This window comes from Podarcis vaucheri (assembly GCF_965113315.1).
Source record: "Podarcis vaucheri genome assembly, chromosome: 2".
In the NCBI taxonomy this organism is placed as follows: Eukaryota; Metazoa; Chordata; class Lepidosauria; order Squamata; family Lacertidae; genus Podarcis; species Podarcis vaucheri.
Genome location: NC_138760.1, coordinates 46,381,894 through 46,407,972, shown reverse-complemented (window position 1 = coordinate 46,407,972; position 26,079 = coordinate 46,381,894). Strand labels below are relative to the sequence as shown.

Genomic DNA, 26,079 nt, shown 5'->3' with positions numbered 1-26,079 from the left:
TTCATACACTGGTATTAGTCTGATAATGGGGATTTATTTTTATTTTTATTTTTAAAAAAGAGAAATCTCTGCTACCCCATATTCTTCATCTGGCCTTCAAGATGGTTGGGCTTTGTGAGGATGAATATTCCTTTGGTGCTCTCTGGTAATTGGCCAGTGTTGCTCTGCTGCTTTTATGGGAATTGGTGCCCTCTACCAGTTGCACAGTTTCTTGGGTGAAAATGAATGGCAAACATTGGTACAAAGCTCTTAAGACCATAAGAATTGCTTGCTGGATCACCCTAACCTCCACCTGGTCTTGTATTTGTTTTCAAGGCAGATGTGCTTGGAAGCTCACATGCAGACCAAGAAGGCGATGGCCATGCTGTGTTATCTGTACCTGGTATTCAAAAATAGAAGTGAGATCTGCAACAAAACGTTGCAGTGTGGAGTGCTTCTGTTCAGTATTTGAGTCAATCAGCCATGCTTTCTTCCAAAATTCCTTGTTCCATTTCCCTTTCTTTTTGTACTTCAGATGGGGTTTCCTTGTGCCTGCCGATATGTCCCCTTTTGGATACATTAAGGATTGGCACACATTCCTGGACATCACGAAGTGGTGTAATCTACCCTAAGTCCTAAGGACGATAAGAACAATAAATCCATCTGGGGAGTGGGGATATTTCAGGGAGAAGGGAAAAAATGTATGGCCAGCTCAGATAACTGTGCCTAATCAGTATGAAGGTTGAGTGACACACTTTGCGGCTGGATGCCTCAGCACTCAGTTGGTGCTTCATTGTGTGCTGATTGGAGTGCATGATGAAGCAAGGAAGTGACTGATTTGCCACCCATTCAGCTGCAGTGTGCATTCACTACGTCTCGGGGCTGCTGTGTATCAAGAGTTGTGGGAACAGACCTGTAGAACTTTCTCTCCCCTCTCCAGAAAGATTCATACTGAATGACAGATTGGTAGACATCAACTCTTGCTCACCCAAAGGACTTTGCTGAGGGGGCCAAAACAATTGCATGGCTAGTGTACACTTTAGGGTTTGTTTGTTTTTAGAATTTATTTGGCATTCTCAGGAGAGGTTTTTCATTGGGATAACACAATACAGGGAGGCAAGGTTTTAGTTTCCACCCTAAGTTGCAAGTTGGATGAAAATTGCTCCCATGCCACAATTAACTTTAGGCAGGTAAGCCCTGTTAGTGCCAGATTGCACCCACTCCCACGGTGGGAATTTAAAATGTAAAAGCCCAGATGTGGAAGCTAGCCTTGCAGTGGAAGGAAAGTCTGTCTTGGCCCTGAGATGGAGCTATTGTGTTCTGCAGCCAGTACTGTAGGTGGCTGCTGCTTGCACCCAGCCCATTCATACTGTTAATCTGTTAGTAGACTAATTCAAAGCCCACGGCACAGCAGACTGCTGTCTGTGTGGCCTTAAAACAGATGTCATTGTTCCTAACAAGCAAATAAATGAAAGCGCTTCAGCGCCAGGTAGACTCTGCTGTCAGGCAAATAATTCAAACCTTAGTTCAGGAGTGGCATTGCCGGAAGGGTTTTAGCTGAGTGGGGAGCATGTAGACAGTTTGCAGCTGAAACGCCCCCCCCCCCGCCCCATGACAGGGTTTCAGGTATAGGACTTCAACTTAACAATGCAACTCAAGCTGCTTTCTCTGTGGGTCTTCCCCCGTTCACTAGTAGTGACAGAGGCATCGTTTCTCAGAGCTACTTGAAACAAATTCCAGTGGTGAGCATGTTGAGATCTGGAAATGGCTTACACACCTTGCTTCGTTTCATGCAGATCTGCTGATATTCCCCCAGGTTCTGAACATAAGAAGAACGCTGCTGGATCCGGCTATAATCCTGTCTCTGCTTATTGAGTTCCCACAGAGTCCAACCAGATGTTGCTGGGAATTTCATAAGCAGGACACAAGAGCAACAGCCCACTACTGCCCACAGCAACTGACAATTGGGGCATACTGCCTCTGATTCCAGAGGTAGCATTATAGAGTCATCATGACCGTAGACAGGAAGATCTATGATACCATTGGCACTAGCCATTTGATGCTGCCCATAGTGAACTTCTGGTGTTAATTGGTAGCATTGGGTTTTTCCCCAAGCTCAGTCCTGGAATCAAGATTATCTTCGTGACCAAATTGGTTCTGCTGCTCAAATTGTGTACGTCTATACATACCAAGCAGGGACACAGGTGGCGCTGTGGGTTAAGCCACAGAGCCTAGGACTTGCCAATCAGAAGGTCAGTGGTTCGAATCCCCACGATGGGGTGTGCTTCTGTTGCTCAGTCCCTGCTCCTGCCAACCTAGCAGTTCGAAAACACGTCGAAGTGCAAGTAGATAAATAGGTACCGCTCCGGAGGGAAGGTAAACGGTGTTTCCATGCGCTGCTTTGGTTCGCCAGAAGCAGCTTAGTCATGCTGGCCACATGACCCGGAAGCTGTACGCCGGCTCCCTCAGCCAATAAAGTGAGATGAGCCCCGCAACCCCAGAGTCGGTCACGACTGGGCCTAATGGTCAGGGGCCCCTTTATCTTTACATACATACCAAGTAATCAACATAGTCATCTGGCACCAGAGAGGTCCTAAGGATTTTCAAGTGACCATCCCGTGCTACAGGTATGCTTCAGCATGCCCTGCCCCTCAGGGATAGAGAAATTTCCTTTTGTAGGCTTCAGTGTCATTGGGGTGATGATATATGAAGAACAAATGTACTGAGAGGTTATTGGGGCAGGAATCCCCAGTGTGGAGTATGGCTTGCTCTGCCAGGGCTTTCACATTTGCTGGATGTCAGCATGGTGCACACATTTCTTCTCAGTTTGATGTGACAGATCTTTGGCAGGATCGCTCCTTTGGAATATAGCCAGTGTTGTCTGTGTGCTTATATCGGTTGCAACCATCTCTGTTCTTTGGAGGTTACCTGCTTAGCATCCTGTGCTATCAGTTCCATGATGGGTAGGTAGAATTCTGCTTCAGAATTAACCTGTGCATGACAAGAGGAGCCTTAACTCTGGCTATTTCCAGCTCAGAGGAGTTTAAAATGGCTTTGAGGAAATTTATGGGCCAATTAATGAGAAACAGGTGTCATGTGGTGATCTTGAAATGGCACTCCTGTCATAGCTTGGCTGGATTAATGTGATTTTTTTTTTGTATTTAAAAAATCCCAGTGTAGAAATGAAACCAAGCACTTTAGTTTGTTGCTTTCTTGTTAGAATATTATCACTAGCCGATGGCAGAAGAAGGGTTCAAAGCAACACAAAGTACACAGGGATGTGTGTGGCACAGCGGAAAGGTTATTCTATGAAGGAAGGCAAAAAACTAAAATTCTTTTTTTTAGTGAAAGGGACATTCAAGCATAGTTCCCTCATATTAAACTTATTTTAAATTCCATTGATTCAGTGGAAGAGTTAGCCCGACAGGCTTAAACACCCCCCACTGGAGTCTATGGAACTTTAAAAGGCTTAGCTTTTTATGGGGTTATGTTCAGAGAGCATAGCCCCACATTTTATCCAGGATTCAAGCCATAGCTGTCAACTTTTCCCTTTTCTTGCGAGGAATCCTATTTGGAATAAGGGAATTTCCCTTTAAAAGAGGGAAAAGTTGATATGATTCAAGCATCCTACTTAAATAAAATGGTATTGGAAGGGTGGATTTAGATGGCCCAGCACCAGATGGCATTATTTCCTTATCTTGGATATGGTTCACATGCAAAGTTTCTTGTGTGCAGTGACTGACCGCACTGCGTATGTAACCTTGTGGTGGCCTTGCTACCAAATAAACATGGGCGGGAGGGGTGGGGGTTGTGTGAGGACACTGCAGGATCAGTATCAGTATGTGGCCTGATGTTACTCACAATTGTCTTTCCCTGTGTATGTAGCCACAACACAGCGGGATTTTCAGAGACCATTCTGTGGCGTTGTATTGACCTGAATCCACCTTGCATTAAAGTGCATACAGATTTATAAGGCAGTCACCTTTATGAGAACTCTCAATTAAGAGACACATTTTAAAGCCCTTTTGCAGCTTCAGACATGCCTTGTTGATTTCAGGGCATTCTGATTTTTTTTTGTCATTGTTGTTTTTCATACTGGTTAAATCTGTAATATAATTGTGCATTTTTAATGGCCTGTGAGCTGGGCTGAAATGCTGAAGGAACATGACTGGCTCTTATCTAACAAGCCGGCAGAGGCCCCTGTGCCACTAGAGGGATTCATTGCTTTACGTCCGATGAGTCATAATATTTAAAATTCACAGTGCTGCTCCTGGCTTGAAAGCTCCTCTCTCAGATTGATAGCTCTGGAGCTTGACTCCATTACCAGCAAAGTAAAAAGAAAACCCATTCATTTTCGTCTAACAACTTTGGTTTCTCCTCCCCGCTCCTTTTCAGAACAATCTGACAGAACTGAAGTCATTTGGATCGCCGCCTTCCGCTGTCAGCAATGTCACTGCTGCCGTGATGGTACTCATGGCTCCCGGTGGGAAGGTGCCCAAGGACAGGACCTGGAAAGCAGCCAAAGTGGCCATGGCAAAAGTGGACAGCTTCCTGGATTCCTTGATCCACTTCAACAAAGAGAATATACATGAGAACTGCCTCCGCGCCCTTCAGCCGTATCTGCAGGACCCGGAGTTTGAGCCTGAGTTGGTGACGTCTAAGTCCTATGCAGCTGCTGGCCTCTGCTCCTGGGTCATCAACATAGTGCACTTCCATAAAGTGTACTGCGATGTGGAGCCCAAGCGGCAGGCTCTCAACAAAGCTAATGCCGAGCTTGCTGCTGCCCAGGAAAAGCTGGCTAGCATCAAGGCCAAAATTGCAGTAAGTCCAAGGCAGCCTGTAAAACAGGTTTACATTTCTCTTAGCATTGTTCTGTGATGCACTGGGTAGAGTATACGAAATTGCCTTATCTGAGGGCAGACCATTTCGCCATCTAGCCCAGTAGTGAACCTGGAATCTGCTGAGTGATGTTCCTTTGCCTGTCTCTTGCCAGTAGATGGGCCATTGTGCTGTGCTCCACTCACGGTTATTTTGTAGGCATCTGCATTGCACAAACTACCCATTAAAAGTGTGAATCATATAATAATGGAATCATAGAATTGTAGCATCTAGTTCAACCATATGCAATGCAGGAATATGCAGCTGTTAAACCTTCAACCTTGGAATTATCAGCACCACACTCTAATGAATTGAGCAGGGTTTATCTTTGTCATCATATTATGTCATGTCTTTTTTGCTGCTACTACCTGATGCAGACCAATCTGATTTTTGTCTATATTGTGAGATTACAGGGGGTATGTGACTGATAAAGTTGAGTTGTTCACATCAATTGCAAAAATTCTAATTCCCAGTTAAGCTATTACAATGATCTAAATTTACTCATAGCTTTGAGACGTTGCTACATTAGCCAGTGGTGAAACCTATCTTTCAAACTACCCCAGGATTTACATGACATGCAGGAATATAGCCGTGAACCTTTGGCCCTTGACACATCTCTCTGAAACACCTTGGCAGATGGTTGCTTGCAGCTGAATGAATGCTTCTTCAGGAACCCACTAACATATCTTTCTAGGTTTGTGAGGTGTCAATTCAGAGAGCCTTCCTTTATTCCTTTAAGACAGGGGTGGGAACCTCCAGATACTGTTGGACCACAGCTCCCATAATCCTTGACCTTTGGCCATGCTGGCTGGGGCTGATGGGGTTAAAAGAGTTCAGCAGCATCTCAGAGCTTTGAAGAAGTGAGAGATGAGGCAGGTTCTGTGTCTCCTGCTTTGTTGCATCACCTATTCTTCCCATTCTGCAGTAACCAGGGGCGGAGGAAGGGGCATGCGGTGGGTGCGGTTCTCCCCAGGTGTCACCACTGAGAGGGGTGATAAAATGCCGGGAAGCACTCCCAGCAGGGCCTGCAGTGTGCCCGAGCCACGCGTCTCTCCTGAGAGAGATGTGGTGGCTTGGGCACGAGCAGGCTCCGCACTGCCCAAATGGTCTGCCCACTGCCTCACTGCTGTAGGGCAGCTGAGTGGGAGGAGGCAGGCAGACTCTGGAGGCCCCACAGTGGGCCTTGCCCTGGCCCCACCCCTATGGGTGGTTTCCCCTGCCCCTGGACATGTCGCCCCAGGTGCCTGAGCGGCTTCCTCCGCTGCTGGCAGTAAGCAGAATTTAAGTTTTACCCCATAGCAGATGTACATTTTAAAAATTTTATGAGATGATGGCATTTGCATTATACATCATTTGGCTGTGCAAAAATAACAAGTAAAAAAATCTAGCATTGTAATCCACAGCGTATGCTGTACATCAAGCTTATTAATAGCTGCCCTTCTGGCTGGTTGCTGTGAGAGAATCACCTACAGGTACAAGGAGCTGTTGCTTTTGTTTCTTTCAGACTATCCATGGACCATGGAAGACTGACAGATTTCTATAGGCAGGCGAGTAAATTCAGCAGGGGGCAGGTCTAGTTTATTTTTGCAGACTTTCTTACAAGGCTGCTTGGCAGAACAACACTTTGGAAAATGTAAAATGTCTACATAACCCATTTCTCCAGACAATTGATTGTCCTGAGATTTTGAATGTTTCTCTAGTCATGCCCATGAACAGTGACTTGTAATATTTAATCGGAAATAAATCCCCTCGAGTTCGATGTAAGGGTAGTTGGGATTGCTACCTTTGTTCTGTGAGCATAGTTCCACATATGTATATATAACTGGAGCATTCCTGTAGCTGGGAGCCTGGAACAGCCATTCTTGACTATTAGGAGCATCTACAGTATGGGTTTTGGCAGAAGTTAGAGATCCATGCACTTGTAAGGAACTAAAGTTTGCATGGGTGTAGCCACAGGAGGGCAGGGAGTGGCAGCTGCCCCGCCCCAATCCATAGCAGAGGTTCTGCCCCCGCCCCCAACAATAAGCCTCCCCCCCCCAACAAAAATCCTGGCTACGCCCATGAAAGTTTGCATTAAAGATTTCCTGGATCCAAGCCAATTCTTTGGTACAGTACATTATGTGGCTTTTACTAAGGGATAATGAATCCCTTTCTCAGTTGAAGTTGCGAACCATTAAACTAGCTTTAAACCAGGGGAAATCCATTTGTTAGGTATTGCACACTATTGTTAGCAACAGCAACAAAAACATTCATGGGTCATCACCATCTTATACCAAATCAATCTCATAAACACTGAATATATTATATTATAAAAATCATTCCAGCTTCACAACACAGTGTGGTACGGAATTGAAAACTGCTCAGAACTGTCAATTAAAATGTGGTCTTTAATTAGGAAAACCTACCAATCTGTGCCACAGCATAATTTTTTTACAAATCACAATAAAACTTTCTAGGGTGGTTAAAAACCAATGTAAAATGACATTGAAATACGGTAACATTGGACAGCTCACAAAATAATTTCTATATACGTTCTTCAGACTTACCCATGTTTGAAAATCTTCAAACTTAATAGCTGCTGCCTAAACCATTTGTAGTGTGAGCAGTAATGAACCAAGCTACTTCAAATCCAACCAATTTATTCTTCAGTGTTTTTCTTAGAGTTTTTGGGTGATGATACAAACCATTCATAACCAAGGAAAGTCTCTAGCTTGATGAATTTTCCTTTTATCAGTCACCTTGAGCAATAGTCTGTTGGAAAGGTGCGATGTTAGTATTCTTAATAAATAAATAATTAAAAACTTATAACCTGCCTATTTTAAGAAGAATTCCAAGGCTCAGTGAGTAAAATAATAACAAAATATTTTTTTAGAAATCCATAGTTCGCCAAATCATTAATTGAAATATTAGCATAAAATCCAATGAGACCACAATAACATTTACAAAGCAGCCATCAGAAGAAACATTCAGCTGAAGGAAGGAAGGTAGGTGGGTGGGTAGCAGGAAGGGGAAGTGTGTTGAGTTGGCATGAAGGGAAGGATGGGTGGCAGAGATCAGGGGGAAGTGAAGACAATAGTGGGACTAGTGTGATTTGCCCTACCCCACCCTTCTAGGGGGCACCCTAAGCAAGCAGGGCACTGCCTCACTTTATCCTAATGAGGAACCTCCTCTGCCGCTCCTCACAGAGTGTTGCATGAATGAAACCCAGCTGAGTGTAAGCTGGGATCCAGTGTATAATAAATAAATGAAAATGCATGCACATGCTTTCAGAAACGGTGGAAACTTTAATGTGCAGAAGTCATTTTAAATGTTACAGCTCTGGGATTTAATGATAAACAACGTTCGAAAAGGCTGCGTTTTGTATTCTGTGCAGGTATTTGATCAAGTAACTCCAGATGCTACTAAAAAAAGAAGAAGCCCCTTTTTCATATTTGGGTTTATTTCTAGTGTATTGTTCAAGCAGTGTTAAAATGATTTAGAGGCACTTAGCTTTAAGCTGTTTGTGCTGGATGCAGATAAAAATCAATTGTTAACTTCAGTTCTTTTGTCACAGAAGTGAAATGTTTCAATAACTTTGAGAACAGCCTGATTTTGTTTTACAGAGAAGCAGGAAGAGAATGTCATCATATGTGGGCAGTGATTGGATGGCCCTTTCAAAGTCCATTGTCAGACCCCTGAAGCATAGCTAAATAGGGCAGTTTTGCTTGTGTCCTTGGCCACACCCCTATCTGTAGCTTTCACACAAACAGCCCTCCACATTTAGGCTGGTAAATAATGTTGATAAATAAGTATTAAGCCTGGAGACAATAATCTCAAGGGCAATAAGCCTTAACTGGCAAGGAGGCAATTTCCTTTTCTGCTCTGTGCTTTTTGCACAGGGTAGGTCACAAGATGCAAAGTTGCATAGGAGAAGAAGGAAGTTGGGCAGCTGCAGCTTTTGTCACCCCTGCATAGCAAGCTGAGCCTACCAAAATTCACTTTTCCATGTAAACTGTCAAAGGTAAAGGATGCCGCTATCTCCTTAGCAGCTATGTCCAAGGGGTTAAGATTATTATAATGTATGTTAAGGCACAAATAATAGGGGAGTTTAAAAAAGGGGTGTGTAGTAAGTGAGGTAAGTTTTATTAACTGTGGAAGAGGCCAGCTGTTAGAGTGATGGGGAATTCCCTTAGAAACCCCAGGTCAAGCCTAGACCAGCTTGCTGCAAAGAGGCCTGACTTTTGTGCCTCCCCAGATTCCCCATGGGAGGAGAGGGTTTTAACCATGTTGTTTTCCCCACAGAGTTGGCACCATAGTTGATGCTTAAAGGGGATTCTGTGGGTTTGTGAATTTAAAAGGTCAGACTGGTTCTTCTATTTCCAGCAGCGATTAAATAAATAACCTCTGTTAGGTGTGTCTTCTTGAGTAACAGAAGAAAGCCCACTTCCTTCTGACTAGGGGTGTGTGAATACTTAAATTCAAACTGCATCATGTCATGATCTTTAGTTTCTCCTATGGTTTTCTTCTTTTCACACTGCAGCACCTTAACGAGAACCTGGCTAGGCTTACAGCCAAATTTGAGAAGGCCACAGCAGAGAAGCTAAAATGTCAACAGGAAGCCGAAGCCACAGCGAAGACCATCTCCCTTGCAAATCGCCTGGTGAGAATCACTTGATGAGGTTTGGGCCACCATGTGAAGGCCAACTTGTGGGTGGGCGTAGGAAGAACTTTGTTTAGTGCTATACGGACAACTAGCTGTGCTTCTGAATCTGAAAGTTTGTCCAGCTCAGAACGAAAGCAAATAGCATACTGGTATGACACCAGACTTGCAGAAGGGAGCAGTTATTCAGCCAGGATATGTATAGCACGTGCCCCTTTCTTATTTATTAGTCTTGCTTTTCTAGGGGAAGTGTTTCCCAGTGTGGAGTGCTGCTTCAGGGAGAAAAATCAAGTGACAGCTAGGATTCTTGATCTCTCCAAGGAATAGTAGCATGTGAATAGATCAGAAGAGCATTGTAGTGAATGCTTTAGTGGTTCTGTGCAAGCGTAGATTCAGCAGTCATTAGTTACTGTGAGCATAAAACTCCTTGACTGCCATATCTGATTGGACTAATGAACTAGCACAATGCACAGTGCGACCATTGCATGTAAAGCCTTGAAACTTTGGGACAACAATCCGGCCCCCGTGCCTTTTTTCACTTTTAATCATTCATAGCAGTATATGTCTGTATTGTCTGGTTTTGTGAATGATACATGGCTGTTGGCATAGCAGCCATTCACTAGCTCCAGCTGCTGTGAAATGAAACCTTTAATTTGTGATTTTAATGAGCATATGGGTTTTTAATGAGCACTGTTGCCCTTTATCTTTGCAATAAGTGTCTATTCATGTGTGTAGTTGTAATAGTATTGTGTTGTGCAAAAGGTCTGCCTTGCTTGTTTAACAAGAAGCAAAAAGTAAGGGCCTGCTGGTTGCTTAAAAAAAAATAGCAGTCAGTCGAACTAGTTAGGGACATAATCATATAGAATTACTAGAGCAGCAGTCCTGTACTCACTGACACTGAAGTTTTCCTCTGACTTCAGTAGTGTTCACCAAGAGTTAGAGATATTGCAGCTTATAGCTATGTGTATTAGAAAAGTGATACAGTCTACAAATGATTTAAATGCTACAAATGCACAGTTGTATTTTAATGTATCCAAACCAGCGTTGTTGGCAAGTACAATGGGTTAAGCCTTAAGTAGTTCATGGAACTTATTACATATGATTTAAGGCCACCCTACAAACTAGTTTATTTCCTACATTACTACTACTACTACTATTATTAAAATACATCAACAAATTTGTTAATGCACTGGAACATATCTGCCACTAAAGCTTAGAATGCTTTCCTGTACCGCCAGAAATGATGTCATGGCTAATTTAAACCGAGCACATTCATTCAAAGTCTAGTTTAATTAAAAAGTTTAACATAAAATTTCATACAGATAAACGCTGCATCCGAGAATAATTAAGGCGAGCGGCAAGCGGCTAATAGGAGACACTTTTCCCGTCATGCTTTTCCAACACAAGTATCAAACCATTCTGCATTTTCACCAGCAAGTGGAGCTAGTCATTTCCACATTCCTACTTGTGTTTATTTACAGAGGATTGAGAGTTTGAGGCTGTTACCAAAGAAGTCACTCTTAGAGAAGCCAATTAAAAAGTGAAAAAAGGAAAAGAACAATAACAACTAATTAGCATGGAGGGTGATCTCTTAATTAAGATGGAAACTGGTAAAATGAAAGATTTTGCTTTATAGCACAGATGTGGGATGTTTTTCAATCTTAGACTTTCTATTTTTAAGTTGACCTCTTGTACTGCCTGGCATCTGTGTATGATTTATGCACTTTTGGACTAATTTGGTAAAAATGAGGGTACTCGCACCCCAAGCACAGCAGAAACTCAGATGACTTACAGTAATTTCCCTTGCAAACATGTGGAGGGGAAGCCAGTCTGAGCTTCCCATGGTAAGCGGAAGTGGAATATCGGAGATGGAAATCACTTTTCCTCTTCTCCCGGTGGCCAACCAAATACCTATGGCATTATTTTTGTATTTCTGGAAGCAGATGAAAAACGTGCATTTCAACACTTCTTGCCACAAGGCATTCCAGTTTGTTGTTGTAAACTTGCATACGTAATTCATCCAGTTTGTATTTAACAAGGTTGAGGTGGGGTGATATATGGAACTGTATTTTGATGAGGACAGTGTTGTGTGGACACTATGAAAAACTTGCATGCATAAGCAGCACCAAGTCCACAATAAACTGCTGTGTGGAAGCACCATTAATTTGTAGCTTTCTCCCCCACCCCCCACAATCTTCAAGATGACTCATGATTTTTTATTGGTGCACCTGTCTCAGGAAATGATTATCTATTTGGGAATATTCCTCTTTTATATGTGTTTGCCTTGCTTGGAATAGTAAAATTAGAGATACTCGTTTCAATTAACATTTGTTTTGTTCTTTTGATTTAAAACAAACAGACAACCTGCCAATGGTGCAGTAATTTAGGAAATCTTGTAATGCTAAGTACCATCTCCTGCCAGCACTTTCCACCTTCAAAATACATCTCTCACAATTGTAACTAAATTAGCATGCTATTTTTGTATTTATTGTCTTGTATGCCTGATCTCCCCCTTCATGGATCACTGCCTTGCCGTGGCGAAGGGGCTTGAAGAACTCAGGGAAGCTATGAACTACGCCGAGCAGGGCACACAAGATGAACAGGTCATAGTGGAGAGTTTTGACCAAACGTGATCCACCTGGAGTAGGAATCGGCAAGCCACTCCAGTATCCCTGCCAAGAAAACTCCATGGACAAAGACAACAGGCATATAAAAGTTATGACACTGGAAGATGAGCCCCTCAGGTCGGAAGGTGTCCAACATGCTACTGGGGAAGAGCGGAGGACAAGTACAAGTAGATCCAGAGCTGATGAAGCGGCTGGGCCAAAGCCGAAAGGACGCTCAGTTGTGGATATGCATGGAAGCGAAAGGAAAGTCCAATGCTGTAAAGAAAAATATTGCATAGGAACCTGGAATGTAAGAACCATGAACCTGGGTAAGTTGGATGTGGTCAAAAATGAGATGGCAAGAATAAATATTGACATCCTGGGCATCAGTGAGCTAAAATGGACGGGAATGGGCGAATTCAGTTCGGATGACTACCATATCTACTACTGTGGGCAAGAAACCCGTAAGAGAAATGGAGTGGCCCTCATAGTCAACAAAAGAGTGGCGAAAGCTGTACTGGGATGCAGTCTCAAAAATGATAGAATGATCTCGATACGAATCCAAGGCAGACCTTTTAACATCACAGTAATCCAAGTTTATGCACCAACTACTGGTGCTGAAGAAACTGAAATTGACCAGTTCTATGAAGACTTACAAAACCTTATCGAAGTGACACCAAAGAAGGATGTTCTGCTCATTATAGGGGATTGGAATGCTAAAGTAGGGAATCAAGAGATAAAAGGAACAACTGGCAAGTTTGGCCTTGGAGATCAAAACGACCAGGGCAAAGGCTAATAGAGTTCTGTCAAGAGAACAAGCTGGTCATCACAAACACGCTTTTCCAACAACACAAGAGACGACTCTACACATGGACATCCCCAGATGGGCAACATCGAAATCAGATTGATTATATTCTCTGCAGCCAAAGATGGAGAAGCTCTATACAGTCAGCAAAAACAAGACCTGGAGCTGACTGTGGCTCAGATCATCAGCTCCTTATAGCAAAATTCAAGCTTAAACTGAAGAAAGTAGGAAAAACCACTGGACAGGTAAGATACAATCTAAACCAAATCCCTTATGAATACACAGTGGAAGTGAGGAACAGGTTTAAGGATTTAGATTTGCTGGACAGAGTGCCTGAAGAACTATGGATGGAGGCTCGCAACATTATACAGGAGGCAGCAACTAAAACCATCCCAATGAAAAAGAAATGCAAGAAAGCAAAGTGGCTGTCCAACGAGGCTTTACAAATAGCGGAGGAGAGAAGGCAAGCAAAATGTGAGGGAGATAGTGAAAGATACAGGAAATTGAATGCAGATTTCCAAAGAACAGCAAGGAGAGACAAGAAGGCCTTCTTAAACGAGCAATGCAAAGAAATAGAGGAAAGCAACAGAATGGGAAGAACCAGAGATCTGTTCAAGAAAATCGGAAATATGAAAGGAACATTTCGTACAAAGATTACCATAATAAAGGACAAAAGTGGTAAAGATCTAACTGAAGCAGAAGACATCAAGAAGAGGTGGCAAGAATACACAGAGGAATTATACCAGAAAGATATGGATGTCTCATACACCCCAGGTAGTGTGGTTGCTGACCTTGAGCCAGACATCCTGGAGAGTGAAGTCAAATGGGCCTTAGAAAGCACTGCAAATAACAAGGCCAGTGGAAGTGATGGTATTCCAGCTGAACTGTTTAAAATTTTAAAAGATGATGCTGTTAAGGTGCTACACTCAATATGCCAGCAAGTTTGGAAAACTCAGCAGTGGCCAGAGGATTGGAGAAGATCAGTCTACATTCCAATCCCAAAGAAAGGCAGTGCCAAAGAATGCTCCAACTACCGCACAATTTCACTCATTTCACATGCTAGCAAGGTTATGCTTAAAATTCTACAAGGAAGGCTCAAGCAGTATGTGGACCGAGAACTCCCAGAAGTGCAAGCTGGATTTAGAAGAGGCAGAGGAACCAGAGACCAAATTGCAAACATGCGCTGGATTATGGAGAAAGCCAGAGAGTTCCAGAAAGACATCTACTTCTGCTTCATTGACTATGCAAAAGCCTTTGACTGTGTTGACCACAGCAAACTATGGCAAGTTCTTAAAGAAATGGGAGTGCCTGATCACCTCATCTGTCTCCTGCGAAATCTCTATGTGGGACAAGAAGCTACAGTTAGAACTGGATATGGAACAACTGATTGGTTCCAAATTGGGAAAGGAGTACGGCAAGGCTGTATATTGTCTCCCTGCTTATTTAACTTATATGCAGAATTCATCATGCGAAAGGCTGGGCTGGATGAATCCCAAGCCGGAATTAAGATTGCCGGAAGAAATATCAACAACCTCAGATATGCAGATGACACAACCTTGATGGCAGAAAGTGAAGAGGAATTAAAGAACCTTTTAATGAGGGTGAAAGAGGAGAGCGCAAAATATGGTCTGAAGCTCAACATCAAAAAAACGAAGATCATGGCCACTGGGCCCATCACCTCCTGGCAAATAGATGGGGAAGAAATGGAGGCAGTGAGAGATTTTACTTTCTTGGGCTCCATGATCAGTGCAGATGGTGACAGCAGTCACGAAATTAAAAGACGCCTGCTCCTTGGGAGAAAGGCGATGGCAAACCTAGACAACATCTTAAAAAGCAGAGACATCACCTTGCCAACAAAGGTCCGTATAGTAAAAGCCATGGTTTTCCCAGTAGTGATGTATGGAAGTGAGAGCTGGACCATAAAGAAGGCTGATCGCCGAAGAATTGATGCTTTTGAATTATGGTGCTGGAGGAGACTCTTGAGAGTCCCATGGACTGCAAGAAGATCAAACCTCTCCATTCTGAAGGAAATCAGCCCTGAGTGCTCACTGGAAGGACAGATCGTGAAGCTGAGGCTCCAATACTTTGGCCACCTCATGAGAAGAGAGGACTCCCTGGAAAAGACCCTGATGTTGGGAAAGATGGAGGGCACAAGGAGAAGGGGACGACAGAGAATGAGATGGTTGGATGGTGTTCTTGAATCTACTAGCATGAGTTTGATCAAACTGCGGGAGGCAGTGGAGGACAGAAGTGCCTGGCGTGCTCTGGTCCATGGGGTCACGAAGAGTCGGACACGACTAAACGACTAAACAACAACATGCCTGATCTCACATTCTGTTCTGTTTTCTCCAAATAAATCTTTTTGTTGCTGTTTAGGATTACTCTTTCATTTAGTATTTATTCTGATACTCTGACCTATCAGTTCTGTAGCTTCTCCTTCCTTAATTTCTTTTCCACTAAAAAGTGCCTGATAGCAGTGGTCATGTTTTTAAAAACAACAAAATAAAATTGTTTTAAAACAATTGACCCACAACCCAACAATTGACCCACAACCCAACAGCATCAGCTAAGATTATAAAAGGTTTGAGAAAATAAAAAAGGTTTTAGAATTGCTTGCTTTGAAGATGATGTTGTCTAAGTGATAGATGCCACAGAAAAAGACATTAACTGAACATTAGCAGTGCATATAATGAGGCCTCAATTTATTGATCTCAAAGAACAAATGGATTTATGTACCACACTATTTGGATGTAATACTTCTGAAGAAAGTAATGGCGAAGTTGGGAAGACCCTGGCTTCAACTAGGGCACAGGTTTCTCAACATTTCCAGGTATTTTTTTGTGTAATGTGAACCAAGATTTACATAATTTTATCGTGTTAATCAAATACAAAGAACGACATTACTGAAAAGCTTGAAGCGACTCGAAGTGTTTGGTAAAATGGCTGTTTCGATTAAGAGAACTCAGAATATTTTTTAGACAGACATATTTCAGTTATTGCAGTAAAATGAATATGCAAAAAAGTGAGTTAATAATGTTTTCCAACATGCAATTTGAATACTTTGTAGAAAGCTCTGAGAGATAAATATTATAATTATAAAAATATTAAATAGATGGTTTCCCATGGCCTGTGCAGCCATTAGGCAGAGTGAGGCCTACACCTCAGGTCGTAGAAGTCTCCAAGGTGGTGTTTCTGCAGGCGCTCCGCCAGAGAAGCGGCACCGGCATTTCAGGCGAGATCTTTGAAATCACATGACATCTTGCAGAGTGCATGAGATCTCTCACAATTTCAGCATGATTACACCCAAGATTGGCGCTGATACTGGCGGCAGATGTGACAGTGGCAGGGCAGGATGGCACTTCCCATTTTGCCTCAAGTCGCAAAGCCGGACGTGCTGCCCCTGTGGTTTCCTGTAACAGATACCGTTCTTCTCAGAAAAGACTCCTTTGTCTATTCAATTAGAAAAAGCTTAAAAGGTTTTAACCAGGCATTTTCAGTCTGACTATAAACTTATATGGTAGAGAAATAGCATATTACTCACATTTACCTCTGGGTAAAGCAGCAGTAGAAAACATTATTTTCTCTGACTTAAAATCCCATCAGAGATGGGAAGCATGCTAGTTCAACTAGGCCCAGACCACTGGTCAATTTCTGAGACTAGGGTCAGTTAGGAGAATTGTTCCTCAAACTTCCCTTTCCTGACCTATGCAAAATCTAAACAAAAAACTCCAAAAAGAAGGGCACAAAGATGAAAAATGGCTATAAGCTCCTTACTGCATCACTCTTCACCAACAGCAGTTTTGTGAAACAAGACTTCTTAGGTTGCCAGTATAGACATCTTGCTTACTCCCAACCAGTACCTTGTAAGAGGCCTGCACTCCTAAGAATGAAAAATCTCTGAAGCCAGAATTTATTCCATAAGCTTTAATTGTGTGGTTTGTTTTCCACTGCTCATTCTAGGTTGGGGGCCTAGCCTCTGAAAATGTGAGGTGGGCTGAATCAGTGAAAGACTTCAAGCAGCAAGAGAGTGCTCTGTGTGGAGATGTCTTATTGATAACTGCATTCGTCTCTTACTTGGGTTACTTCAGCAAGAAATACAGGCAGGACCTAATGGACAGCATATGGAAACCATACTTGCGCCAGCTGAAAGTGAGCACAAGATAACTGTCACATTTTCAGATGCATCTCTGCTTTCCAATCTGAGCTTTTGTTCTGTCATGAGCTTGAAATCAAAGGCAGGCTATAATTGTGTTGGAACCAGGTTTAGAATGGACTTTTGAAAGTGCTGCACCCTGTTGTTGACCATGACATTTGGGAAACGTTTGTTATTATTTACCCAGATGGCTTTGAATTAATAGGTTGTGAATGTCCACAATACACACACAGAGAGAGCCATTGGATCTTCCATTTTTGGTTGCTTCTGTCTGCTATTCTCTCTAAAATGCCAAACAATCCTTAAAAAAGCATTTCTATATAATTTATTATTATATTGCTCCTGTGTTTAAGATATATGATGTACCCTTAGGGATTCTAGTTCCAAGCCTTCTGGGTAAGCAAAGCTTGCTCTAGGGTCGCCTGGTGTATATACAAGTCTTTCTGGAACTGTGAATGCTGCCTTGCAGCATCACAGCAGACTTGTGAATGTGTTAATTACATTCTGCAAAAGTACAAGGTGTAATCTGATCCTGTTCTATCAAGATGTCAGTTTAACCTGCCCCAGGCCTCATTCTTTGAGGTTTTTGTGTCATTGCTTGTTGTTGTTTTTGTACACAAAAGGATGTATTGAAGTAGAAGAGGGAGGGGTTGCCAATGAGCTAATTTATCTTAGCCCAGGGATGGGGAACATGTGGCTACAGATGTTGTTGGACTCCTATGTTTCAAATGTTGATGCTCCCAAATCTGCAGTCCAGCGTTACCTTGAGGGCCACAAGTTCCTGATCCCTGATTTAGCCCATGATTCCTTGATAAAATTGTGAAAACTTATCTTAGCTGTATTTCTACTGATGTTCTACTCCCCTATATTCTAAGACTAAAGTCTGAAAACTGTAAATGCAGCACGTTCTTTCCCCATTGGCTCAGATACAAGAAGGGCAAAACCGAAACCACTACACAAACCAGTTGTGTTTAAATCTTATGGTTTCAGCTTAGAAGTACATTTCTCTTAAAGAAATTGGGTGGTGGCAATATCTAGAAACTCTGTAACTTGGCTAGCTGGGGACCAGTTAAGAGAAGTGTTAAGAGAAGTGTTTCATATCACTCCATCCAGTTAAGAGAAGTGTTTCATATCACTCTCAAAAGATGGGACATGAGGGCAGAATCCATGGCACAAAAATATTTAATCCTCTGCAGAAAGCTTTGAATATTGTACTTATCATCAGATGGTAACCCCTTCAAAGTTGTGTTCCCTTTGGGTGACTATCCTGCAGCCAGCATAGTGGAATGTTGAATGTAGAAAATATATCTAGCTTTGACCGACCATTCAGTTCCTAGGAAATGAAGACAGGACCCTTGCTTCCACTTCAGCTATGTGGGCTGATTCACATTTTGGAGGGCAAGACATCTGTCAATGGGGCAAGGTTTATCCTTCATTTAATTAGTTTTAAATTTGGAAAATACCTTCTTGAACCTTGGGGTTTTTACACAAATTTTTCACTTTAAAATAAATATACACTTGTATGAAGACATATACATATACATTCGATGCATTGTTGAATAATACATGCACGTAAATGCTAGCAGCATTCTGAAGATCAAATGGGTGTGGCTTGAAAAGCTTGAGAACAATGATCCCAAGGGGTAATTACACCCTGAAACTGATACTGCAAGGCAGAGGTTTTCAACCTTATTGAGGCCATGGCTCCCTTAACCAACTACATTCTTTCTGCGGCACCCCTGTGGGGCTCAGGAGCCCAGTTATGTCACCCCTTGCCTGCAGTGCTGGCAGCTTCTCACCCTTTTTTAAACACCCTTTCTTGTGGAATGTGCCCCCAGCCTCCTCTCCTCTCCCCTCTCCTTGTTAGTCCTCTGGACAGCTGCTATCCCTGGTTTCTGAGCTGTCCCCCCACCCACCCCAAAGACAAATGCCTCTCAGAGGCACCATTCATCTGGGGAGCTTGTAGCCAGGTCTGCTGCAATAAACAGCTGTGCAAGCCTTTGGGGGACAGAGACGTGAGAGGGCATCAGAGGAGGGAAAGAAAGAGGGACAGAGGCCAGTGTTGCCTGTGGCACCTCGACCATCAATCAAGGCACCCCAGGGTGACATGGCACACTGGTTGAAAACCACTGCTGTAAGGGGTTCCACGTGGTGGTTGTTTGGTTTTGATGGTGCACACAATGGTGAGTTTGGTATCTATATGGAGTATTCCTTTGCCCAAGCTGGTTTTTTCCCCATTGATGGTTAGGAGGCAGAAAATACCTTATTCCCCTTACTCTGGTTTCGAGGATGCAGCAGGAAATTTGAAATCCCTCTTGTGCCTCTCAGTCTTTCACCTAAAGGTTTTATACAATCTTAAGAAATTGCAGGCGATAGTAGAGACTTGCTGTTATACAATAGAAAAAGCAATATTAATTCAGCTTGCTGGTACTTGGAGTACATAGGTGTTTACTGTTCATCTGCAAGTTGTGTGCCTTTTGCTGTCCTAGGTTGCAGTCCCGTTGACTCCATCTTTGGATCCTCTGATGATGCTGACTGATGATGCCGACATAGCAGCCTGGCAAAATGAAGGGCTACCGGCTGACCGCATGTCCACTGAAAATGCCACAATCCTCAGCAACTGCGAGCGCTGGCCGCTCATGGTTGACCCCCAGCTCCAGGGCATCAAGTGGATCAAAACCAAGTATGGTGAAGCTCTCCGAGTGACCCGGATTGGGCAGAAAGGGTGAGCAGGCAGGACCATGCAAAGCTGCAGCTGGAAAAAAGCAAGACCTGATGTGTTCAATTGCAGTGTCAGATTTGATGTATATTCTGCTTCAGACTAAAGATCGTAGGAGGCAATTACGTTTGGAAGGAAAGCACTCCAATTTTGCAGCTATGTAGAACTTTTGTGTATTAACCTGCCTTTTTCATTACCAAGATTATAGAGATTTCTGATTAAATGGGGAGGAGCTGTGCAGAACTTGGCATGGTTGCCATAGAAACGTCACTGAAACTGTGAATGTATTGAGGAGGAGGAGAATGAAGGAGGTTTGGCTGCACTCTGGGTACCAGCTGGCTGTGCGTCACACTGCAGTTCTTCAGCGCTGAGGATTTAGTCTCTTGTTCTGTTGCTTCACCTCTGATATTTGGCCTTTAAGACTCAGGCCTCATGGACAGCGGTCTTCCAGGTTGCAATGTTGCAAGTTTTCAAAAGGAAGAGGTCCAGGGGTGGGGTGATAAAATAGAACTGTTATAGTCCACTTCTCTGAGGATTCTTAAGGAATTGTCTTTCACATATCTTTCGAAAGACTTAGGAAACAATTCAAAGACAGGGAAGGCACACATGAGAAACCATTTTTTGTTGTCTGCGCGTGTTGTCTTGTCAGTGAAGAGGGTCAGTTTAGCAGAACTCTCAGAGGTTATGATAATGAAGCAGCAATTTCACAAGGAAATCACCATGTTTTCATGTTCTGTTAATATGTGTGTTTGATAAAATGCATCTAAGTAAACAATTTCTGTTGGTTAATTTGGTAAAAGGAAAAATAGATACAGTATAATAATAAAAGGAGAGTTCCCTGCCTAGATCCAGGTTTGTAGTAAGTAATCTTTGGTGAGAGAGCCCCAGCAGAGATTTAAAATCTCAAAGCATGCAGCAAAGTTAAGCATGGACGTACAGACTGATAGACCTTTAACATATCCCTTCTAAGTTGCTTCCAAAGTTCCTCACTTTCCTTAGCATAGAAAGAGACCACACGTTTGGTAAGTTAAAAATGGTTTACTTACAAACTCTTCAAAAGTTATATTAATATGCTTTTCCATACAGCAGCAAGAAAAGACAGGCAGTAAATGTTTCTAAATTATTTGTATAGAAAATGACTTGCTGAAGTCATGTGGTCTAAGCTTGGAGCATTCAGCTTAGACCTCCTTAATGGTAGGGTTCACATGGTGGAAGTGAGAGAACAAAGTGTTTGGTAACCCTTCCTACAAAGGTAAGGGGGGGTGGCCTAGCTAAGCCTGGCAGGAAGCCTTTCTTATTTATTTATTTAATCTGTATACCATCATTTATCCATAGGTCTCAGGGCAGTTCACAACATAAAAACACAACATAAAAACCCATTAAACCCATTTATGCATTCATTAGATTTAAGCATGACTGATTTATAGGCTTAAACAAGACTGATTTATCCCACAACTTCATCCCATAAACTCAAGAACAAATAAATTCAGCAGATTACAAAAAGCTGTCCAGTGCTTGCAAGTTTTTTTGTAAGCCCCATCTTCAGGGACTTATTTTTTTATGGTCGTACCTGAATAAGGCGAAAGTCAAGATTCCCTCTGTTAGAGCAGTCATTTATCTTTAAATTATCAGTATACTGCACTCCCCCCAAGTAGCATTCCAGTTTTGGCCATTATTGTTTAATTCAAATGGTTTCTCTTTTACTTTTCTCATCTAACACACTTTGGCCAGCAAGAACTTTGGGAAAATAAGAGAGATCTGAATCTGGTTGCAGAAGCGATTGTACATAATAAAATAAAGTGTCCCAGAAAAACAAATTGTGCATAGAGAATCTGGGGCATGACTGTATCCCCAAACGTTTTGCTTACAGGTGCTGATCACTCTGTGGATCCTATGAATTTAATTAAACTTCGTGCCTCTAACATGCTTTCCTTTTAGCAAGTGAAACGCTACCCCATGCTGCTGGACCAGCATAATCATACATAGTGCAGACACTTTGTTCCCTTTCTTATACTCTCAATGCCCCCCCACCATATAAACAGTATTAACATATTTAAACCCCCGAGTTTACTCTGCTTCTCCCACTCTTTCCCTTATGAAGGCAAATGTTCCTTGCTTTAAAAGTCTGTGTGGGTTATTGCTGCATATGTCACCCTGGTACCATCTTTCCTAGGTATCTGGATATGATAGAGCAGGCTCTTGCTGCTGGTGAAGTTGTTCTGATTGAGAACTTGGAAGAATCTGTTGACCCAGTTCTAGGTCCATTGCTTGGCCGTGAGACAATAAAAAAAGGAAGGTAAGATGGTGGTGAATCAGAAGGCTCCTCATCTGCGGTTGTCAAGTTCTGGATGGCGGGAAAGCTTGTGTGTTGTCTGACAGGAGCTGCTGTCGATTCTGTGGGCGATATATGTGCAAGTTCTGGTGAACTTTCCTCAAGGTCACTAGGGGAAATTATTCTCCAAGCCCAAATTTCAGGAAACAGAATATTGTAAAGGTTGAGTTAGGTGGACCTTCTCGATAATGGTACAACAGTGATGGGGTGTGCCCCCTCCCCCAGGAGATGGTGTCTTATAGTCAAGTTTGGAGGCATCTTTTAAAACACTTTTGTTGCAGCAGCTTTTGAAACATGATGTCCTGAGTGATAAGAAAAAAATAATCCAGCAGGCCATTACTTTTATATCATGGGATTCTATTTTAAATATTTGTTTTATTATAAGGTCCAGTGAGTATTGGGAAAGTGATCGCCATAGAATAATAAAAATAACAGCAGTCACACATAGAAGACTCAGATGTGGTTTGCTGTGCTCTTAATTAGAAGAGGCAAGTCAAATAAAGCAAAGCCTCATGGACTTGATAGAAGAATAAAAAAGCAAACAAATCCTTTTATATTAAAGTAATGAAAAATGCTCTTATTTGACAAGCTTCTTCATTCTGATATTCAGCTGTCATTCCTCCTTTTTCTTTTGCTACACTCCTGTCTTTTCTGTTCTTGGTTTATTTCCTCTGGTCCTTCCACAACATTCCTCTGTCACTGAAGTGGAGATGTTACAAGCCATGACACCAGTCTATGTGCCTAGCCATTAAAGTATATTCTTGTGTCCTGATCATAAAGCCATTTATGGTGACAACTAAGCCATGGCCACCATGTACGAAGTGGCCTGTGTGACAGACGTCCTTGAGGTGTCCTGCACACTCCCTTATTGAAAAAGTCATGCTTTTTAATTCTGAGAGGTACAGTGCATTCTTATCTTCATACTACTGAATACCTTTCATTTCATAGTGATATAGTGTTGCTTTAAAATAGGCGTTCCACTTCAATTTGGCACTTCTGTTTATTTCGCCTAAAGGTCAAGAATAGCATTGTCACACGATGACTTAGGAAAAACCCATTCCCACAACCTTATACGTATATATATGCAACTTGTGGGAGAGACGTTGAAGATAGATGAGGACTCTTGTTTTCCCTTCAGGTGCATTAAAATTGGAGATAAAGAGTGTGAGTTCAACCCCAATTTCCGACTGATTCTCCACACCAAGCTTGCAAACCCCCATTACCAGCCAGAAATGCAGGCACAGTGCACCCTCATCAACTTCACCGTGACTCGGGATGGTCTCGAAGACCAGTTGCTGGCAGCAGTTGTCAGTATGGAGAGGCCTGACCTGGAAGAACTAAAGGTAAGTTGCAGGCTGGCTGCAAGCCTAAAATGAAACCTTTTCCCATTGAGCCTTCCTCTACAAAATGAATTTTGTACAGTTAAAATGTACTTCCCGCTGTTCATGACACCCAATTGGAAGCCAAAGACAAAATAAACACGTACTCCACAGGCCAGCACATATACTTTCTCTTCTTGCTCCCCACTCAAATGCAGTGGCATGCATGCATGCATGTGCTTCCTTCGTAGTTGGCCAGAAGAGAAAGTGGGGGGTTGGCAGAAGGGTCAAGAAGAGAAATATGCCTGGAGATGGAGGGAGGCGGCAGTGAACAGCAGGAAACCAGGAGGAGAACGGGTGAGAAAGGAGTAAGAGTTAGGCATTGAAATGGGATGCAGCTGGCTGGTGGCTATGCATATAGTTTTCTTTCTGATGTGAGGAAGTAGAGACTCTCTTCTGGGTGGAAAAAACCCCCCCAACTTGAGGGAGAAACATTGTAGGAGGTGAGAGACTATTTTCCTGTGGGTTTTCTTCAATGACCAGGCAGCAAGCAGTAACAGACAGTGTGGCTGTTTTGGCCCAGACCACATTCTGAGGGCATTGCCATTTTTTCTTGACCTCTTCTCCCTGTCCTGCTCCCATGTGAAGTGACAGCACTGCAGAGGCCTTTCACAACCTGGCCTCATTTCACCTCTCCCCTCAAGCAGCATTGAGGCACTGCAGAGGCCTTCCTTGACCTGCCTCTGGCCTCTTTCCCCCTTCCAGCAGCTGCCCTATGCAGTCTGGCCTGTCTCCATTGCAAACAGCATCTGTGCTGGCTGCAAAATCTGAACGGTACCTCTACTCATGCTCATTCACTCATTGAAAAAGGCCACTAGTCAATCTCAATGCCCTCTGTCTGTTGGTGCTCCTCATTCCACTACACAGTGTTTGGTGTGTTGGTGGCAGTTGTGCCCTTTCCTCCCTCAACCCCAACAGCAGCCAGACAGCTGGTGGGAGGGCACTGTTTGCAGAGGCACTTCATATATTTATTTAGAGCATTTGTTCCCTGCTGCTCAGCCAAAAAGTCTCCCAGGGTGGCTTACATACAAGACACTTGAATAAAGTAGACAGAGTCCAGGGAGAAAAGCCTGGCAAAAGTTAACCGAATGAAGCAGAATATAGCTTCATCAGGAAGGAACAGAGAGCTTTTGTCTTTTTGCAAGGCCTTGCATGGCGGCATGCAACTAAACATCCAGAAGAAAGCTGCCTTGCAGCTAGGCTGCCAGTGCATTCTGCAGTAATCTCAATGAAGATAATGGCATCTTCCTTGGCTGCTGTGCAGCACCTCTCCACCCCCACCACAACCCTTAGTTAGTTGACTTACTGACAACAGAAGTTACCTCTAGATTGCACACTGAATAATATCTGCTATTGTACTTCCAACTGGAGAACAGCGCTCTTGCTAGGCGTGGCCAGCACTGCAGCCCACAAAAAAATAATAATTCAGGGTTCTGCAGATCTGGGGCTCAGACTTCTCCTGGGCTACCCAGTAAGGTTTTCTTTCAGTGGCAGAGCCAAAACTGTGGAATGTTCTGCCCACTGAGGAAATTTAAATGCTTTTAGAAAGAACGTGAAGACATACCTTTTACATCAAGCTTTTGGAAGTGAGGGGAGATGCAAGCTGAGAGCTCTTTTGTTATGTGCTGTTTACATTGTATTGATATTTAAATTGGTTTCAGAGATATGTGTCAGTGTGTTTTAATATGTTGTACAGCACCTGGTGACTGTAGGGTGAAGGGCAGTATAAAAATACCTAAATGAACAAAATAAATAAATTTGCTTCACAGATTGCTCCCTTTGCTGGGAGAGTTTCCATGCCACAGGCATGTCCCCTTAAAATGTCTGGAGATGGCATGAAAATTATGCATATAATAGTGGCAATCGGTATATGTTTCAACCCAATGGTGTTGAGCAGGTATTTTGGGTAGCCTCCCTGTGGTGGCCATAATATGTAGTCCAGTTGTAAACAAATTCCCATTGGTTTTAATATCTGTGAACCATATACCTAAATAGTTATGAATCACACACTTAATTAACTGCTAGGTAAAAATAGTAGCAGAACATATTGAGGGGGTTGGTTATCAAGTTGCTTAGAGTATAGCGTACTTATATAAAAGCATCCTTCTTAGACTTCTCTGAACAAAGGCCCTTAAAAAAATCCGACTAATAGCCAGAGTCAAATGCTTTCTTGAATAGGAAAAAAAAAGTTTCTTGTTGAAAAATGTGACCTTATTTGTTGTTTAATATTCAGACTTCTTATAAATTTTATGGTGGCATCTTCATGGCTTGTCCACTGAAAATCTATCAAGGATATAAAATTGTTATAATCTTGACAAGGCAGCTTGTAAATTTAAAATATGAATCACAGTAAAAAGCTGGGCCAGTATATGATATTATGATTTGGTTTGGGACTTTTTTGGACCGAGGACTGGGCTGCCTCATGTACAACCTTCCAGAGGCCACATGCCAGTGGCAAAAGTGTGCAGAGGAATGAGTGTGCTTCTTACCTTTGTACAGGATGCTACATTCCTGCTTCACAAAAGTCGGAAGTTTCTACACGTGAATCTCTCTGTCCAGACAAGTGTGCTGTTGTTATTCAGTGTTGCG

The 26,079-nt window shown here is 42.7% G+C and overlaps 1 protein-coding gene across 2 annotated transcripts in view; it reads left to right on the top strand.

The window, feature by feature from the left end:
- DNAH9 (dynein axonemal heavy chain 9) overlaps nt 1-26,079 on the top strand; it is a gene marked incomplete at its 5' end in the record, with an annotated part of 205,223 nt that overhangs the window by 125,106 nt on the left and 54,038 nt on the right. Inside the window, 6 exons of one of the 2 annotated variants that reach the window (XM_082213793.1) lie at nt 4,375-4,800; nt 9,377-9,496; nt 16,868-17,056; nt 19,550-19,785; nt 21,953-22,075; nt 23,250-23,454. In XM_082213793.1, coding sequence (XP_082069919.1) covers nt 4,375-4,800; nt 9,377-9,496; nt 16,868-17,056; nt 19,550-19,785; nt 21,953-22,075; nt 23,250-23,454 — 1,299 coding nt within the window. Of the gene's footprint in view, nt 1-4,374; nt 4,801-9,376; nt 9,497-16,642; nt 16,771-16,867; nt 17,057-19,549; nt 19,786-21,952; nt 22,076-23,249; nt 23,455-26,079 lie in introns of those variants that run through there. The other variant, XM_082213794.1, reaches the window with a different exon arrangement.